This window comes from Balaenoptera acutorostrata, chromosome X (assembly GCF_949987535.1).
Source record: "Balaenoptera acutorostrata chromosome X, mBalAcu1.1, whole genome shotgun sequence".
NCBI lineage: Eukaryota > Metazoa > Chordata > Mammalia > Artiodactyla > Balaenopteridae > Balaenoptera > Balaenoptera acutorostrata.
The window spans coordinates 89474142-89492570 of record NC_080085.1 but is presented as its reverse complement, the minus strand read 5'-3'; the positions used below and the strand labels follow the sequence as shown (position 1 = coordinate 89492570).

General features: G+C 46.6%; 1 protein-coding gene across 1 annotated transcript; it reads left to right on the top strand.

Annotated features, from left to right (window-relative positions):
• Positions 1-3350: 3350 nt before the first annotated feature.
• On the top strand, positions 3351-15084 carry LOC103013453 (nuclear RNA export factor 2-like). The gene is made up of 18 exons (XM_057538132.1): positions 3351-3446; positions 4056-4139; positions 4255-4365; positions 4476-4556; positions 4695-4764; positions 4911-4999; positions 5119-5226; positions 5413-5522; positions 7322-7358; positions 7741-7809; positions 7893-7948; positions 8092-8199; positions 8306-8364; positions 8473-8588; positions 8684-8726; positions 9595-9667; positions 10210-10392; positions 15063-15084. Exons 1-18 carry the CDS (start codon positions 3351-3353, stop codon positions 15082-15084), a joined length of 1515 nt encoding a protein of 504 aa, XP_057394115.1.
• The last annotated feature ends 3345 nt before the right edge of the window (positions 15085-18429 follow it).

Genomic DNA, 18429 nt, shown 5'->3' with positions numbered 1-18429 from the left:
GACATTCTCACGTGTTCTTTATGTTGACTTCTTTACGTTTGTATTTACATATCCAAACAAAAACTTTTCTTAATATTTCCTTTTGAGTAATCACACTCTAATGTACAGGTTTAAAAATTATGGTAAAAATGCATAACATAAAATTTACCATCATAACCATTTTTTTTTGTTTTGTTTTGTTTGTTTTTTTATACTGCAGGTTCTTATTAGGCATCAATTTTATACACATCAGTGTATACATGTCAATCCCAATCGCCCAATTCAGCACACCACCATCCCCACCTCACTGCAGTTTTCCCCCCTTGGTGTCCATATGTCCATTCTCTACATCTGTGTCTCAACTTCTGCCCTGCAAACTGGCTCATCTGTACCATTTTTCTAGGTTCCACATACATGCATTAATATACGATATTTGTTTTTCTCTTTCTGACTTACTTCACTCTGTATGACAGTCTCTAGATCCATCCACGTCTCAACAAATGACTCAATTTCGTTCCTTTTTATGGCTGAGTAATATTCCATTGTATATATGTACCACAATTTCTTTATCCATTCGTCTGTTGATGGGCATTTAGGTTGCTTCCATGACCTGGCTATTGTAAATAGCCGAGCAAGTGGCATTTGTGGGTCCAATGCCCTATCTGTGTTTACTTTCACTTCCAGTGCCACACAGGGAAAGTCCCAAGGTTGTGAGTAGCAGGATTGCCCTGACAGCGGGCCACACAGGGAAAGCAACGGCTCCTCAGAGGAGTTCATCTGAGGCCTGGTCGTAATCACCCCATCGTGGAGTGATCAGCCCTGGACGGATCTTTACTCGTAAGCGTGCCCTGAGACAACATGGAATAGTTAATGTACAAAAGGCACAGCCCACAAACCTGGAGAGTCTTAAGTATTACAACCCAAAGGAAGCTGGTTTCTAACAGTGTAATTACCATAATCCTCCCTCCCCACAAGCCACTGGTATGATTATCTGCTGGTTCCCTGTTTCAGTGGAATGTGTTAAAAATAAAATACCCTTAGTGAATCCACCTATGGGGAAGAGAATTGACACGATCTTATTTCTGCAGGTGCCGAAAAACTTCCAAATCTTTTCCCATGGTGAATTAGATATGTTGGAGGGGAGAATTTGTGGGCGGAGGGGTGAACAACAACACAACTCCTAGGAGTGAATAAAAGGTGAGGTATAACCAGGACACTTTCTAAGCGTGCCTGTGGCTTCAGTATCCAATACAGTAGATGTCAGAGCAAAGAAAATGAACAAGAGCCAAAGAGAGGCCTTACAGAATGATGAAAGGATCAGGACACCAGGGAGACATAAAGATCCTAAATGTGTATGAACACAAACAACAGAGCCTCAAAGTACATGAATCAAAAACTGGTGGAGCTGAAAGGAGAAAGAGCCAGATCTATAATTACAGTGGGGGCCTTCCACACCCACCTCCCTCTTAGCAAGTGACAGAATTACCAGAGAGAAAATCAGCAAGGATATAGGAGACCTGAATAACACAGGAAACTAACGAGATCTTCATGACATAAATAGAACAGTCTGCCCACCAACAGCAGAGTACAGGTTTTTCCCCGAGGGTCTCTGTAACATTCACCAAGTTAGACCATCTCCTCGACCATCAGACAAGCCTCAGTAAATTCAAAAAGAACTGAGGGACTTCCCTGGTGGTGCAGTGGTTAAGAATCCGCCTGTCAGTGCAGGGGACACAGGTTCGAGCCCTGGTCAGGAAGATCCCACATGCCGCGGAGCAGCTGAGCCTGTGCGCCTCAACTACTGAGCCTGCGCTCTAGAGCCCTCGAGCCACAACTACTGAGCCCGCGTGCCACAACTACTGAAGCCTGCGTGCCACAACTACTGAAGCCCGCGCGCCTAGAGCCCAAACTCCGCAACAAGAGAAGCCGCCGCAACGAGAAGCCCGTGCACCACAGCGAAGAGTAGCCCCCACTAGCCGCAAGTAGAGAAAGCCCGTGTGCAGCAACGAAGACGCAACGCAGACATAAATAAAGAAATTAAATTATTAAAAAAAAAAAAGAAGAATTGAAATGTCCCAGAGTGTGTTCCCTGGCCACGATGGAATCAAATTAGAAACCAGTAATAGAAAGCAAAAAGAAGAATCCCTAAACACTTGGAAATGGTGGCTGACACATCATTCCAGGTTATCATTCACACCCTTGTTATAGAAGAGCTGAAGTGAGGAAGAGTTGCCTGCTGAGCTGAAAGGCATTTCAGGCTGGCCCAAAAGAGAGCTCACCCTGGCTCTTTCAAACAGAGTATTGTTCAGGGCAAGGCTGGAGGGAGGGAGACAGTTCAGGAGGCTGTGACATCAGTGCCACCTGACATTAAAGCTCCTAGTGCACTGGCAAAGGAAGTCCAGCTAGCTTGCTGGTTGTTAGTGGAATCGGTGTGGTGGCTGATTGGATTTGGGAAGCACGAGAGAGGTATTGGTGTGGTTGTTGGAAAGTCCTGAGAGAAGGCAAGATTCGGGTGCCTTCCTGGTACATATATGACTGGTGTCCAGTCTAACCCATGGACGCATACACCTCAGTTCCTTATCAGTCCTGCTCCACTGTGTTAAAAGTTTCAAGGCAGTTGTCCTCTCCTCCCTCCTCCTTCTCCTTCCTCTTTCTCCTCCTTGTCCTCCTCTTCCTCATCCTGCTCCTCCTCGATTCTTCCCCTGATAGTGCCATCTGTCGGATAAGGCTGTCCTCTCTGCACAGGCAGAAGAGTGTCCTTTCTGAGGTTTGTGGGATTGGTCCCTTAGGCCAAGTTGGCACTTGCCTGCCCTACCATCCTGTTACCTAAGACATGGTACATGGTAAGTGCACCACCGATGTGTCTTCAAACTTGTATTTTTGTTCCTCTTTTCAGAATACAGTGATGGTGGTAGACCACCTCAAGGAAGAAAGAAAGGTTGTAGTTCTTTCCCAGGTAATTCTGGCAAGAGGAGCCCTCATTATGAACACGGTGGGGGTGAGCCTCAGCCCTCACACCTCCAGGAGGATGATGGAAACGTGGTGAAGAGGGATGTCCAGGAGGACCCCGAAGTAAGACAGTAAGTGACCAGGCAGCAGGGTTTGTACACAGCAGCCCCTGGGACTATGCACCTCTCTTACTCTCCGTGGACTAGTTTTTCTTCTGTCACTGCAAAACTGAAGCATGCTAGAAGTGAAATAATGGTTGAGCAATCCTAATTGTAGTGCTGGTGTCAAAGAGACGAGGGTGTACAGAAGACTTTCTTAGCACGTATGGCCACTCACCCTCCTTCTCTCCACATCCCCCCTGCAGCTCTTCCTGTACCATCCGAGGCAACGAGAGGACAGTGAGATTGGACAGTGAAGGCCACATGCATATGACTGTGTGGGGAAACAGAAAACCTCTGGAGAGAGAAATGCAGGAGAACACACAAGATGGAACCCCAGGGAGCTGGTTCAGGGTCACCGTGAGTATCCTGAAAAATGTATGGAATGTGCAAGAGAGAAAAGTCAGGGGGAGTTGTGTTGGTCTCATGTAGAGATGCTGGTTTATTTCACTGGGGACAGCTTGTAATCTGTCCTTTTTATGACCAGGAGTTAACAATCTTGTTCATCTAAGGGCAGATTCAGAGAAGCAGTGTAAAGGGAACAGGCTGACTGTGAGGAGAACGGAGGAGCCTGTCTCAGAGCAAAGATGCAAACTACTGCCAAGGATATGGAGCAACTCCACATTGGAGGTCTCAGTTTGGCAAGCTGAGTGTGGGAGATGGAGGGTCGAGCCTCTGGAGACCTTGTCTGAGGGGCAAGCAGTGTCTGCACTGGGTAGGATCTCCTGGAAATTTATAAAAGGAAGATCATCTCTGACACCTTGATTATTTGGAAGAGAGTTTGACTGGAGAGAAAGAGTATTTAGGAAATCCATATTACACACACCCATAAGAAATCATGCCAGTGGTCCCTTCTTTAGAAGCCCTTTCAAGCTCAGTAGAAGGCTGGAAAAGATCAGGAAAAGGTTCATCCTCCAGCCTAAATTCCCTGTTGTCTGTCCTCTCTCCCATCCCTTCTTTTCATCCTAGATTCCTTATGGGGTAAAGTATGACAGGACATGGCTAATGAACTCAATCCAGCGCCATTGCAGTGTCCCCTTCACTCCAGTGGACGTAAGAGAGGATGCCGAAGCCAGACGCGTGGGCACAGGGAAGGGGGAGAGAGAGACCTGGTTCAGCAGGGTCTGTTGGCTTCTGATACTATTGCTGTTGCATTCAATCCCTGTAGTTCCACTTTGTGAAAAATGGGGCTCGGTTCTTTGTCCAGGAAGCTAGCACTGCCTCTGCATTGATGGATGTCAGCTACAAGATTTGTGACGAGGAGAGCCGAAAGGTGTGTGTCGCGGGCATTACCTGTACCTCATCCTGAGGAAGGAGTACAGGCCAGGGGCTGGTTGTCTTCTTTGGAACCAGAGTTCCTGGTGCTTACCCCACCTCTTCTTCCTGCAGATACCTGTGTTTGTCAGCCCCTCCGCTGCTCCCTACTCTGTGCGGTATAAGTTGAAGCCAGAAGAAATGGAGCAGCTAAAGGTAATGCAGACTCAAGACATTTTGTGTGCCAACCCTCAGACCAACCTCTCCTTCCTCCAGCCCCCCGTCCCCCTCGCCCCCGATTTCCCTGCCACCACCACAGCCTCAGAGCGGCTCTCTCCATCTCTCACTCCGCAGCTGACCTTGATCAAACGATTTAATATCTACAAGCAAGCTCTTGACCTCCAGAGGCTCTTCGTTGACCCAGGTACGGCTGACAGCAGTAATTCTAGGGCGGGGGAGGGCAGAGGGGTCTTCCTGGAGGGAGACTTAGGGATGGTAATGTGGGGAGGGGCTGGTGCTGGCCCCAGACCCCACTCAGCCATCTGATTCCCTCCCCTCTCCTTCCTGAAGACTTGGTGGGCCATAATATTGATATAATTCTGAATCAAAGAAGCTGCATGTCCGCCACCCTGCAAACCATCGAAAAGAATTTCCCTGAGGTGAGGCTGTAGGCCCAGTGCTGGTATTAGGGTAGGGGGTGGAAGAGATGGGGTGGAGGGCAGATTTGTCTCCAAGGTCCTAGATAGTAACCTTCACTCTACCTCTTCTTGCCCCAAAGCTGTTGTCCTTGAACTTGAGCAGCAACAAACTGTACCAGCTGGATGGCCTGTCTGACATTATACAGATGGCCCCCACGGTCAAGATCCTGAACCTCTCCAAAAATAAGGTGAGAAGAGGGAGCCAGATCAAAGTTGGGTTGAGAGTGGGGAGGGGGCGTGTTAGTGGCCATCAGAGTGATGACAGGAGGCAGGTGAAGGTACCTGTGGGGGAGGGAGGGCGCTGGGGGTGCAGACAGCCGGATGTCCCTCTTTCCCTGGGATTCCTTTTCCCTCTTCCGCCCCATATTTCTCAGCTGACGTCTGTGTGGGAGTTGAGCAAGATGCAAGGGCTGAAGCTTGAAGAGCTGTGGCTGCAAGGGAACCCATTGTGTGGCACCTTCCCCGACCAGTCCACCTATGTAAGGTCAGTGTGAACACCCTGTCACCCTTCCTGGTGACCTTCACCCGTGGGAGCCTAGACTATCTGTGACAGTGCCCCTTTGCCAAAGGTGGCAGCCCTGGTCTTCTGGGAGGATCAGAGGCCCCACCTTCTGCTCTCTCTGTGCCTATCACCGGTGAGGAGTTTCCTTCCCCTGACCTGCTCACCTCTGCAGGGGCTCTGGGGTCTGTTTCCAGCTCTCTGCGCCCAGCTATGTTCCGCCAAGGCCTCCCAAGAGTGTGCCGCAGGAAGCAGGGCTTCTCCTCCTCACCAGGACCAGGAGCGACCAGCCTTGATCCAGATGCTGGCGCCCTGGACTGAGAAGGGTCCTCCAGTCCAGGGCCTCTTGCTGAGAGAAGCCTTCCTTCTTCGTGCTGAGATGGCGTTTGCCTCCCCCGTTCTGAGAGGGGCCCTCTTCCCCTTCCTCCAAAGGGGTCCCCCCTCGTCTCCCAGGTTGACATGGGGGCTTTCCTGCGCCATGCTGAGGGCTGAGGCCGTGGGTGGCTGCTGTCATGACATCCATTCTGCTGGCCCAATGCCAGGAGCTGGACCCTCCTTGGGAAAAAGCAGGGCTCCTTGAGTCAAGGGGCCAGACGTGGGCCCCCGCCAGTGATCAGAGGGCTTCCTGAGGCAGGCGTGGAAGGCAGAGGGCAGAGGTGGTAGAGGAGACAGAAGGACAGGGCTCTCAGGGGCACTTTCCATCCCTCCCTGCACACGTCACGTCATCCCATCTGGTCCTTCACAGGAGCCCTGGGCAGCCTGAGACAGGTACGGTTCCTCAGATAAAGAACGAACTCAGACAGGTGCAGGGGTCATCAGGAGAGAAGACGGTGATCATAAGAGTGGGCCACGGATCCTCAGCCCCATACTGAGCTGGGACCTGACCCTTTCCTCATTCTGGGGGAGATGTGCCCCCACGGCGGCCCTGGTTCCCATGCCCAAGTCTGGCTGAACTCACACAGGTGACAAAGTTTCAACCAGCATCCAGTGGGGCCCCAGCCCAACATGGGCATATTTTCCATTCCTACCTGGTGTGTCTGGGCGATTCTGGGGCAGGCGAAGAGCCGCAACAGGGGCGCCGTTTCCCCTTTCTTCTCTCTTCTTCCCTGACCCCGACCACGGGAGAGCTCCTTTCCCTTCCCTTTGTTTTCTCTCTCTCCCTTGTCTCTGTGCCCCTATGTCTCTCTCATCTCTCCCCTCCTACCTTCACTCCCTTTCTGCCTTCATCCCCTCCATCTCCCTCCCTGAGCCCCACCTCACTCACCTCCCTGGCCCAGCATCCTGGGCCATCCCTGGGGGGTGTCCGGGTCTTGCCAGAGTGCTGGACCCCCAGTGAGGTAGCAGAGGCCCGGGCTCCCACCCCATTCCCTCTTCTCCCCACAGCCTTCAGTGGGGCCCTGGAGGAAGGAAGGGAGGAGAAGGAAGCCCTGCAGTATGGATTTGAAATGCTGCTCCCTGTGGCACTGGAGAAGGGAGTGCGGGTAGCCTGGGTGGAAGCTACCCAGGCGAAGGAGAGGAAGGGAGGGAGGGAAGGAATATTAAAGTGAAGGTATTGAGAGAGATGAGGAGACAGTGCCTTTCAGACAGTAAGCTGACAGATGCTCAGTGCTCAACAGGGAAGTGGACCGAAAACCCTTAAAATCAGAAGCAGAGGTGGGCAAAGGGCGCTGCTGGATGGGCCAGAACACACTGATCTCTGTTTATGGTATGACTGTTTTCACTCAAAGGAAGCATTGCAACCTTGAACTATCAACCATCTCTTCTCTATTTTTGGTTTTGGACAGGGCCATCAGAGATCGTTTCCCGAAGTTATTACGCCTAGTAAGTGCCTACGTAAATCATTGTCTCTTATGAATGTCGGTGATCTCTGCACCTGCCCTCAAGCCCTTTGGGTCTTGCCTAGATCACATATTAGCATCAGAACCTTAACCATTTTGGGGGGCATGGACTCCTGAAAATGACATGGATAGACTTGCTGGAAAAATACCCATAAATACACACACGCACACACACAAGTTGAATATAACACTAGAGACTTCCAGGACCTCATGATGAAGACATCCAGTGTAAGCTTTCCCATGGAATTTCCAGGGCCCTTTCACACCTGACCTCTGACCCTCACCCTCCTGGGCCCATCCTTTTCCCGGATCATCCAGGGCCACTCCCCTGGTCTCCACTCCTGACTTCCTCTTCCCTTTTCCAGGATGGCCAGGAGTTACCGTCACCAGTTACTGTTGACGTTGACACTCCCTGCGTATTAAATCCCTGCAAGGTGAGGAAGAGGATCAAACGACATTTGGGGTGTTGCAGGGAGGCTTTATCCACTGCATAGTCTCAAATGCCTTTTGATTCCAGGGCAGCTACTTTGGATGCGATGAGCTGAAGAGCCTAGTCCTGCAATTCCTGCAGCAGTAAGTACCTCTGGGAAGCTGAGCAAGGGGGAGAGGGCGAGGACAGGTGAGGCCACCTAAGCACAGGTCTGCTCAGGGGAGTTTCCAAGTCTCATTTGAGGTCCAGACCACAGAGATAGACTGTCCTCATTGCTCCCCCTCAGGTACTACTCGATCCATGACTGTGGAGACCGACAGGGTCTCGTGGGTGCTTATCACGAGCAGGCCTGCTTCTCCCTGACCATTCCCTTCCACCCCGAGGACCCAGCCCCGTGAGTATCACAGCACAGGCTCTGCTCCTGGGCCGTGTGCCTCCCCAGCAGACACAGGCCAGCTCCTGCAAACACCCACCACCCACTGTTGCTCTTTGTCTCCTAGAAGCAGCTTGTGCGAGTACTTCAAGGACAGCCGGAATATGAAGAAGCTCAAGGACCCCCGTGAGTGTGTGATGGGAAGACTGGGTGGGAAAGGGCGGTGAAGGGGTCAATCATAGGGCCCAGGGCGTGGCAGCCCCTGACCTTCGCTCGCTTCCCCTCCCCTCATAGACCTGCGGGTCCAGCTGCTGAAGCACACAAAACGTGACATTGTGCACACCCTCTGTGTGCCGCCCAAGACTCAGCATGACTTCGGCTCCTTCGTGGTGGACATGTGGTCCCAGACGGTGAGTGCCTGCTTCCTCCCTCAGGCGGGCCCAGGAAGCCACAGGTGGGTAGGAGGTGCAGGTGGTGAGTGGGCACCTCGGCTCTTCCCTTTCAGGAAAGGATGCTCTGCTTCTCTGTCAACGGGGTGTTCAAGGAATGTGAGTGTGTGTAGACCCCCTTCCCAGATTCCCCACTGCTGCCTCCCCCTGGCCAGGCTCATTCCCAGAACCACCCAGCTTCCCTGACCCCTTCCGTCCCCTTCCCTTCCCTTCCCTTCCCCTTCTCTTCCCTTCTCTTCCCTTCCCTTCCCTTCCCCTTCTCTTCTCATCTCTTCCCTTCCCTTCCCTTCCCTTCCCTGCCTTTCCCCTCCTTTCCCCTTCCCTTCCACTCCCCTCCCTTACCCCTCTCGTCGCTTCCCTTCCCTTCCTTGCCCTTCCCTTCCCTTACCTGCCTTTCCCTTCCCTTCCCTTCCCCTCCCTTCCTTTCCCCTCCCTTCCCTTCCCCTCCCTTCCCTCCTCTGCCCTTCCCTTCCCATCCCTTCATTTCCCTCCCCTCCCCCTCCCCTCCCCTCCCCTCCCTCCCCTTCCCCACTGTGTTCTCCAGCCCTCAGGCTTCCCACAGACAACCCAGGTCTGAGTTGTGTCCATGCCTGTCTACCCTGCACACCCTGGGCGTTGGGGACACAGGCTGTGGAGTGTGGTGACTCTCATCCCAGATACTTACTCTGAGAACTTGGTCCGTTACTTAACCTCTCAGTTTCCTCATTTGCAAAATGGGATAGTAGTATCCACCTCTTGGGCGGCTGTGAAAAACGCATCCCGTGAACCTGTGTAGTGGTTCTCAGGGGCCCTGTCACTGGGTGCAGACTGCTCCTATAGTTGCCATCCCCATTGCCGACACCCTGACCTCCATGAACAACTGCCCTCTCAGCATGAGTGTCCAGTCACAGCCTGACCGGGGACCGCCGTGTGAGCGTGTACAGCACGTGCGGCTCTAAGGGGTACTGTTGTTTGTTTGCTGTTGAAGTGGAAGGAAGTTCTCAGGGCTGTGTGCGTGCCTTCACTCGGACCTTCATCGCTACCCCTGCCGGCTATTCCAGGTGAGAGCCCTGTTGTGGGCAGGAATGCCCATCCCCACCTGGGCTCAGGGGCGTGAGAGTGTGGTGGTGCAGACCTTAGGTTTACTCGGTATTGTGGAAAGCCAGCAGGGAGATCCCAGGAGCAGTCTAGCCTAGTGGTTAAGAAGAGCATGGGCTCTGGAATCGGCCTATGCGTTCTCTCCTTGACCCAACACTCACTCGCTGTGTGACCTTGGTCAAGTCACATGACCTCTCTGTGACTCAGTGTCTTCTTCCGAGAATGGGAATCAGAGCGTCCACCCCTTGGGCTGTGGTAAAGGGTAAATGCGAAATTGTTTGTGGGTTGGAGATAAACCTATGAATCGAGTGAAGGTGGTAGACAGTCTCTCCAAAGGTGGGCTCTGTGGGGAGGGGCAGAGGTACCAGTCAATGAACCTGGGGGACAGACACAGGAAGGGTAATGGAAGGAATCTGGTTGCTGAGTACCAGTGGGAGCAGGTTTGTTGTTAGGGGTGTGGTGGTGTTCATCTGTCCAATTATCTGAGTGACCGTTTTTCCTCCAGTCTTTTCATCGTGAATGACGAGCTGTTTGTATGGGATGTGAACCCTAAAAAGACCCAGAGTGCAGTCTCCATCCCAGTACCCACACCCTCCACCAGCTCCATGCCCAGTTTCTACTGGGAGCAGCAGCAAATGGTACAAGCTTTCTCCACTCAGTCTGGGATGAACCTCCAGTGGTCTCAAAAGTGAGTATTGTGTTTGCATGAGGATAAGCAGGAGCTGGGAGAATAAGGGAATTAAAAAGGGAACACACAGACAATTTGGAAAAATAAGTATTTGGATATTTTGCTTCCAGAAAAAAAGGAAGCTCATGAAAAACGTATCCTAATTTTATGATGATATATGTGAAGCATTTTCAAAATAGTATTATGCTCAGATGACATGATCTTTTATATGGAAAATCCTAAGAAATTTGCTAAGAAAATGTAAGAATACATAAACAAGTTCAGCAGAATCTCAGGATATAAGATCAATACACAAAAATCAATTGTATTTCTATGCACTTAACAATGAAAAATCCTAAATTGAAATTAAGAAAACAATTTGATTTATCATAGAATCAAAAGAATAAATACTTAGAAAGAAATGTAACTAAAGAAGTGAGAAACTTATACTTTAAAATCTTCAAAACATTGTTGGAAAAACTTAAAACCTAAAAAAATGGAAGGACATTCTGTGTTTGTAGACTGGAAGACTTAATATTGTTAAGATGGTAATACTATTCAAAGTGGTCTACAGAGTCTACACCATATCTATCAAAATCCCAGTTGGCTCCTTTCCAGAAATTGATAAGGTGATTCTACAATTCACATGGAAATGCAATAGACTCAGAATAGTCAAAGCAATATTGAAAGAGAATAAAGCTGAGGACTCACAAGTCCTGATCTTCACAATTTCAAAACTTACTACAAAGGTACTATAATCAAGACTGCATGGCACTGACATTTGATAGGTCAATGCAATAGAACTGAGAGTCCAGAATGAAACACTGACATTTGTAGCCAATTAATTTTCAATAGGTGCCAAAATAATTAATGGAGAAAAAAATAGTCTTTTAAACAGGTGGTGCTGGGACACATGGGTATTAACATGCAAAAAAAAAGAATTTTGACCCCTATCACACACCATATACAAATATTCACTCAAAATGGATCAAAGACCTAATGTAGAATCTACAACTGTAAAAACTCTTACTGACTTATTTCACTTAGTATGATAACCTCTAGGTCCATCCATGTTGCTGCAGATGGCATTATTTCATTCTTTTTAATGGCTGAGTAATATTCCACTGTGTATATGTACCACATCTTCTTTATCCATTCCTCTGTCGATGGACATTTAGGTTGCTTCCATGTCTTGGCTATTGTAAATAGAGCTACAATGAACATTGGGGTGCATGTATCTTTTCGAATTATGGTTTTCTCTGGATATATGCTCAGGAGTGGGATTGCTGGATCATATGGTAGCTCTATTTTTAGTTTTTTAAGGAACCTCCATACTGTTCTCCATAGTGGCTGTATCAATTTACATTCCCACCAACAGTGTAGGAGGGTTCCCTTTTCTCCACACCCTCTCCAGCATTTATTATTTGTAGATTTTTTGATAATGGCCATTCTGACCTATGTGAGGTGATACCTCATTGTAGTTTTGATTTGCATTTCTCTAATAATTAGTTATGTTGAGCATCTTTTCATGTGCTTTTTGGCCATCTGTATGTCTTCTTTGGAGAAATGTCTATTTAGATCTTCTGCCCATTTTTTGATTGGGTAAGTGAAGTAAGACAGAGAAAGACAAATATCATATGATATCACTTATATGTGGAATATAATAAAAACGATACCAATGAACTTATTTACAAAACAGAAACAGACTCACAGTTTTCAAAATGAAACTTTATGGTTACCAAAGGGGAAATCTGGGGGGGAAGTGATAAATTAGGAGATTGGGATTAACATATACACACTACTATATATAAAATAGATAACTAATAAGGACCTACTGTATAGCACAAGGAACTCTACTCAATATTCTGTAATAACCTATATGGGAAAAGAATTTGAAAAAGGATGGAGTCATATATAACTGATTCACTTTGTTGTTTACCTGAAACTAACACAACATTGTAAGTAAACTAAACTCCAATAAAATTTTAAAAAAACACTTAGACGAAAACAGAGGTGTATATCTTCATGACCTTGAATTAGGCAACGGTTTCTTGTATATGACACCAAAAGCACAAGCAACCAAAGAAACAAATAAATTGCACTTCATCAAAAGTAAAAACTTCTGTACATCAAAGGACACTATCAAGAAGGTGAAAATAAAACCCACGAAATGGGAGAAAATATTTGCAAATCTCGTATCTGATAAGATCTACTATCTAGAATATTGAAGGATTTTACAACTCAACAACCAAAAGATAAATATCCAATTTAAAAATGGGGAAAGGATTTGAATAGATATTTCTCTAAAGATTGTATACAAGTGACCAACAAGCACATGAAAACGTGCTCAACATCATTAATCATTAGGAAAATACAAATCAAAACAACCATTTCACATACGCTAAGATGGCTTTAATCAATTAAACAAAAGATAAGCATAAGTGAGGATGTGGAGAAATTAGAACTCTCATATATTACAGGTATCAAGGTTCAGTGGAGCACTCGCTTCGGGAAAAAATTTGGCAGTTCCTCAAAATGTTAAACACGGAGTTACCAAATGACCCAGTAATCCCACTCCCAAGTATCTACCAGGAGAAATGAAAACATATGTTCACTCTAAAACTTGTTCAGGAATGTTCATAGCAGCATTATTGATAATAGCCGAAAAGTGGAAACAACCCAAATATCCTTTAGCTGATGCATGGATGAATAAATCCGGTATGTCCATATAGTAGAATATTATTCACTCATAAAAAAGTACAGTTCTGGGGCTTCCCTGGTGGCACAGTGGTTGAGAATCTGCCTGCCAATGCAGGGGACACGGGTTCGAGCCCTGGTCTGGGAAGATCCCACATGCCACGGAACAGCTGGGCCCGTGAGCCACAATTACTGAGCCTGTGCGTCTGGAGCCTGTGCTCCGCAACAAGAGAGGCCCACGCACCGCGATGAAGAGTGGCCCCCGCTTGCCACAACTAGAGAAAGCCCTTGCACAGAAACGAAGACCCAACATAGCCATAAATAAATTAATTAATTAAAAAAAATAAACTAGCTGTTTATCCTCAAAAAAAAAAAGTACAGTTCTGATATATGTCATGACATGATCAACCTTGAAAACATTATGCTAAGTGAAAAGCCAGTCACAAAAGTTGAATATAGTATGAAATGTCCAGAATCGGCAAATCCACAGGGGCCAAAAGCAGATTAGTGGTTGCCAGGTTCTGGGGGAAGGGGAGAAATAGAGAGTGATCACTAATGGTTAAGGAGTTTCTTTTCGAGGTGATAAAATTATTTTGGAATTAGATAGTTGTACAATCTTGTGGATATCCTAAAAAGCACTGACTTGTATTCTTTAAAATAGTGTGTGCATTATATCTCAAAAAAAGATGGCTGGAAACTTGTACTTAAAAATTTTTCACTTAATGGCCATCATCAAAAAATCTACAGACAATAAATGCTGGAGAGGGTGTGGAGAAAAGGGAACCCTCCTGCACTGTTGGTGGGAATGTAAATTGATACAGCCACTATGGAGAACAGTATGGAGGTTCCTTAAAAAACTAAAAATAGAACTACCATACGACCCAGCAATCCCACTACTGGGCATATACCCTGAGAAAACCATAATTCAAAAAGAGTCATGTACCAAAATGTTCATTGCAGCTCTATTTACAATAGCCAGGACATGGAAGCAACCTAAGTGTCCATTGACAGATGAATGGATAAAGAAGATGTGGCACATATATACAATGGAATATTACTCAGCCATAAAAATGAATGAAACTGAGTTATTTGTAGTGAGGTGGATGGACCTAGAGTCTGTCATACAGATGTGAAGTAAGTCAGAAAGAGAAAAACAAATACCGTATGCTAACACATATATATGGAATCTAAAAAAAAAAAGGTCATGAAGAACCTAGGGGCAAGACGGGAATAAAGATGAAGACCTACTAGAGAATGGACTTGAGGACACGGGGAGGGGAAAGGGTAAGCTGGGACAAAGTGAGAGAGTGGCATGGACATATATACACTACTAAATGTAAAATCGATAGCTATTGGGAAGCAGCCGCATAGCACAGGGAGATCAGCTTGGTGCTTTGTGACCACCTAGAGGGGTGAGATAGGGAGGGTGGGAGGGAGGGAGACACAAGAGGGAAGAGATATGGGGATATATGTATATGTATAACTGATTCACTTTGTTAGAAAGCAGAAACTAACACACCATTGTAAAGCAATTATACTCCAATAAAGATGTTAAAAAAAAAAAAAGACCAGTATGGAATCTAAAAGAAAAAAAATGGTTCTGATGAACCTACGGGTAGGACAGGAATAAAGACGCAGACATAGAATGGACTTGAGGACACAGGGAGGGGGAAGGGAAAACTAAACAAAAACAAAAACAAAAGCAAAAAAATTTTTCACTTGTTATTTTCTTGAACATCTTCCTTGATCAGTGTATATTAAGTTCCCTTGTTCTTTTGCACAGCTCTACTTTTCTGTTTTGAATTCTAGTGGGCATGAATGCTAGTGATAGATGGTTTGGTTTTCACTGGGTCTTTCTTCGTCATTACACATAGTGTTCATACTGGTACATGTGTCCCAGCAAGAAAGTGGCATAGATTTAGCGGTGGCATTGCATGGTCAGCGTGACTGTACTGTGGTACTAATGGAGATCACCTGTTGTTCTCCCACTGCAGGTGCCTTCAGGACAACAAATAAAACTACACCAGAGCTGGTCAGGTCTTCAGTATGCTCAAGGTGAGGTCTGGGAATCAAGTGGGGGTAAAGATGAATGTTTCTGGGCCTTCAGGGAGGCCAAGAAGGTGGAGGCTGGTGGCCTAAGAATGGAACGTGGGGAGCTGGCTCTTCTGACATCCCGACTCCTTCTCTCCAGACCGAAGGCAAGATCCCAGAGGAGGCCTTCAAAGAAATCCCCTAAAAGGAGCGCTTGGATGCCGTCTTTGTCTTCATCATATCATCATTGTTTCTCTTTTCTCCAGCCTCAGGCCATGCCCATGAACAGGGTTGGAGACCTGGCCGACAAAGAAGCCAAAGTTACCTTGTAGGCCAGGTAACATAGCCACCTGAAGGGTCAGTTGTTTCTGTATTTTCCCCACTCACGACTGCTGTTTGTTTTCATAATAAAGAGTGATGTTGCATGTTGTATGTTGTGTGTTCTGCATTGCTGTTCCCTGCCCCAATCATGAGCCAGTGGGTCCAGGCCCGAAAGGCCTTGGTTGCCTTCCTGCCTGACCCCCATTGACCCTGGCAATCCCTAGCAGATATATCAGGCTTGACTCCATAGGTAGTTTGTCAGTAAATTCTGATGAGAGGGGACATGATATGCTTCCAGGAATTGGTTTTTGGAGGCGGTGTGACTCAGTCAGATGCTCTACCTGGAGACTCTCAGAAACAGGCATATGACCCGGAACAACAGAGGCTTTGCAAGGGATGCCGACTGGCTGGTGGAGGGCTTTGGAAGGAAGGGAGGAAGATGAGGATGTACATGTTTTACTTCTTGTCCATAATCATTTCCAAAGACCATACCGTGAACAATTTCAAGATTTGCATACAGGTGAATGAGAAACAGGCCTTTTCACACCTCTCACCATGCTTCCATAGGGATTCTCATCCATCCACTGTACTGCCCCCTCTCCCTTTCTGAAGGTGCACTGTGGGAGGGATCTCACCTCAGTACCTTAGAGTAGGGGAGAGTCAGCCTGTCTGCCCATGCATTTCTCATGTGCTTGAGAGGGTTGAGGCATTTCATTTCACTTCCAAACAAACAACAATAACATGGAATCTCACATTATGGTCAGGTCTGTGTGACCTTTCTCATCGATGCAATTAGCAGTACAGAATTGCAGGCAAGAGTTGAAAGGGACACTTGCACAACTTGTTTTCTGTACTTCTGTAATTTTTGCACTTTAGACAACAAGCAGGCATAATTTTTGAAATTAAAATAATAGCAGTACTAAATTTCAGGTTACAATCGTATAATTGAAGACATAGGTGAGGTACCACCAGTTTACAAATTATGCCTCCATTTTTGGGTCTTGCATAAGTTATTTCCTCCCACTTGCCACTTTTCAGTTCTTTATGTCATTTACATGAAGGATCCATATATTGGCTTGTGAATGTCTTTAAAAATATGAACTAAGGAGATGATTGCCATTACATAAGGAATAATTCCATGTTATTCCATGTAGTGCCTCAATGATCAGAGACAATCTTGGCATTCTCACCTAAAGAACTGAACAGAGATCACAGTGTATACTTCTCAGCTGCACTGTGAAGAATAGAGGTAGACTCAGATGTAAACCAACAATTGCATTGTCTGGCTCAACTCAGGCTCTCTGAGCTGTTTGAGTTCCCTCATGGACAGGGAAAATGGAACTCATCACATGGCCCCTCTACTTCCTCTCTCTACATCATCAGGCTTCCACATCCTTCACCTCCTTCCCTAGCCAGCTCAGATGCTGCCTTGGTCTTCCATTCACTTGTTCTCCTGCCAATTCCTTGCTTTCAATTCCCTTGCTCTCATGATCCTAGGCAAATGCTAACCCTGCAGCCTGCCTCTCTCTCTGTCTCTGTCTCTCTTTTTAATCTCCAACTAACTTGTGTGCCTTCCCTCAGAATTGCTCTGGCTCCTGTGTGGTACTCTCCACTCCCAACACTTTTTCCCAGAACTTTTGTCTGAACTGATGCCCTTACCCCTGGGATCCCTGCTTGTACCCTCCCACCCCCAGCCATACTACTGCTTATCTTCCAAAATATGTATTCCATTTATCCTATTTACCTGCTCATAAGGTTTTAATGGTATCATTCCCTGAATGATCACAGGATTTCCCTCCAGGCACTACTCCTTATGATCCTACCACCCTGTAACCCCTGTGCTGGAGAAAGCCAGTGTTTGGATGTGAACACTTCATTCCCTCAGTGGCCATATCGAAGGGAAGAAACCTCAGACCCATATCATGCAAGATTAGACATTGTACCTCGCCCACACCAAAATAATATAAAGAAGGAAGAATTGGTGTTCAGCTGTTCTTAGCACCCTAACATGCATCAAAGAAAGGTGGTGAAGTACTGGTAGGAGGGCGCAATTCCTAGGGGTTGAGGATGGCGAGTGTCTGTGGCAGGGCCTGAAATTCTGCAGCTGTAACAGGATCCCAGGTGTGATAGTTAATTTTATGTGTCAAATTGTCTAGACTGTGGTACCCAGATATTTGGTCAAACACTATTATGGATATTTCTGTGAAGGCATTTTGGGGATGAGATTAAGATTTGAATCAGTAGACTCTGAGTAAAGTAAATGACTCTCTATAATATAGGTGGGTCTCATCCAATTGGTTGAAGGCTTGAATAGAAAAATGACTGACCTCCCCAGAGAGAGAGGGAATTCTGCCAGCAGACTGCCTTCAGACTCTAACTGCAGCTCTTCCCTAGGTCTCCAGCCTGCCAGCCTACCCTGCAGATTTTGGACTGGCCAGGTTCCACGGTTGCATGAGCCAATTCCTTTTTAAAAAAATGAACAACTAGATGCCAACAAATTGGACAACCTACAAGAAATGGGAAAATTCTTAGAAACAACCTACCAAGATTGAATCAAGAAGAAATAGAAAATCTGAACAGACTAATTACTAGTAAAGAGATTGAATTAGTAATAAAAAATCTCCCAATGAAGAAAAGCCCAGGACTAGATGTCTTCACTGGTAAATTTCACCAAACATTTAAAGAATTAATGCCAATCCTTCTCAAACTCTTCCAAACAATTGAAGAGGAGGGAACATTCCGAAACCATTTTATGAAGCCAGCATTATTACCCTGATACCCAAACCAGAAAAGGACACTACAAGAAAAGAAAACTACAGGCCAGTATCCCTGATGAATATAGATGCAAAAACTCTCAACAAAACACTAACAAACTGAATTCAGCAACATATTTAAAGGATCATTCTTGTCTTTTTGACAATAGTCATTCTGACTATTCTGTGACGTATCTCATTGTGGTTTGGATTTGCATTTCCCTGATGACTAGTGATGTTGAGCATCTTTTCACGT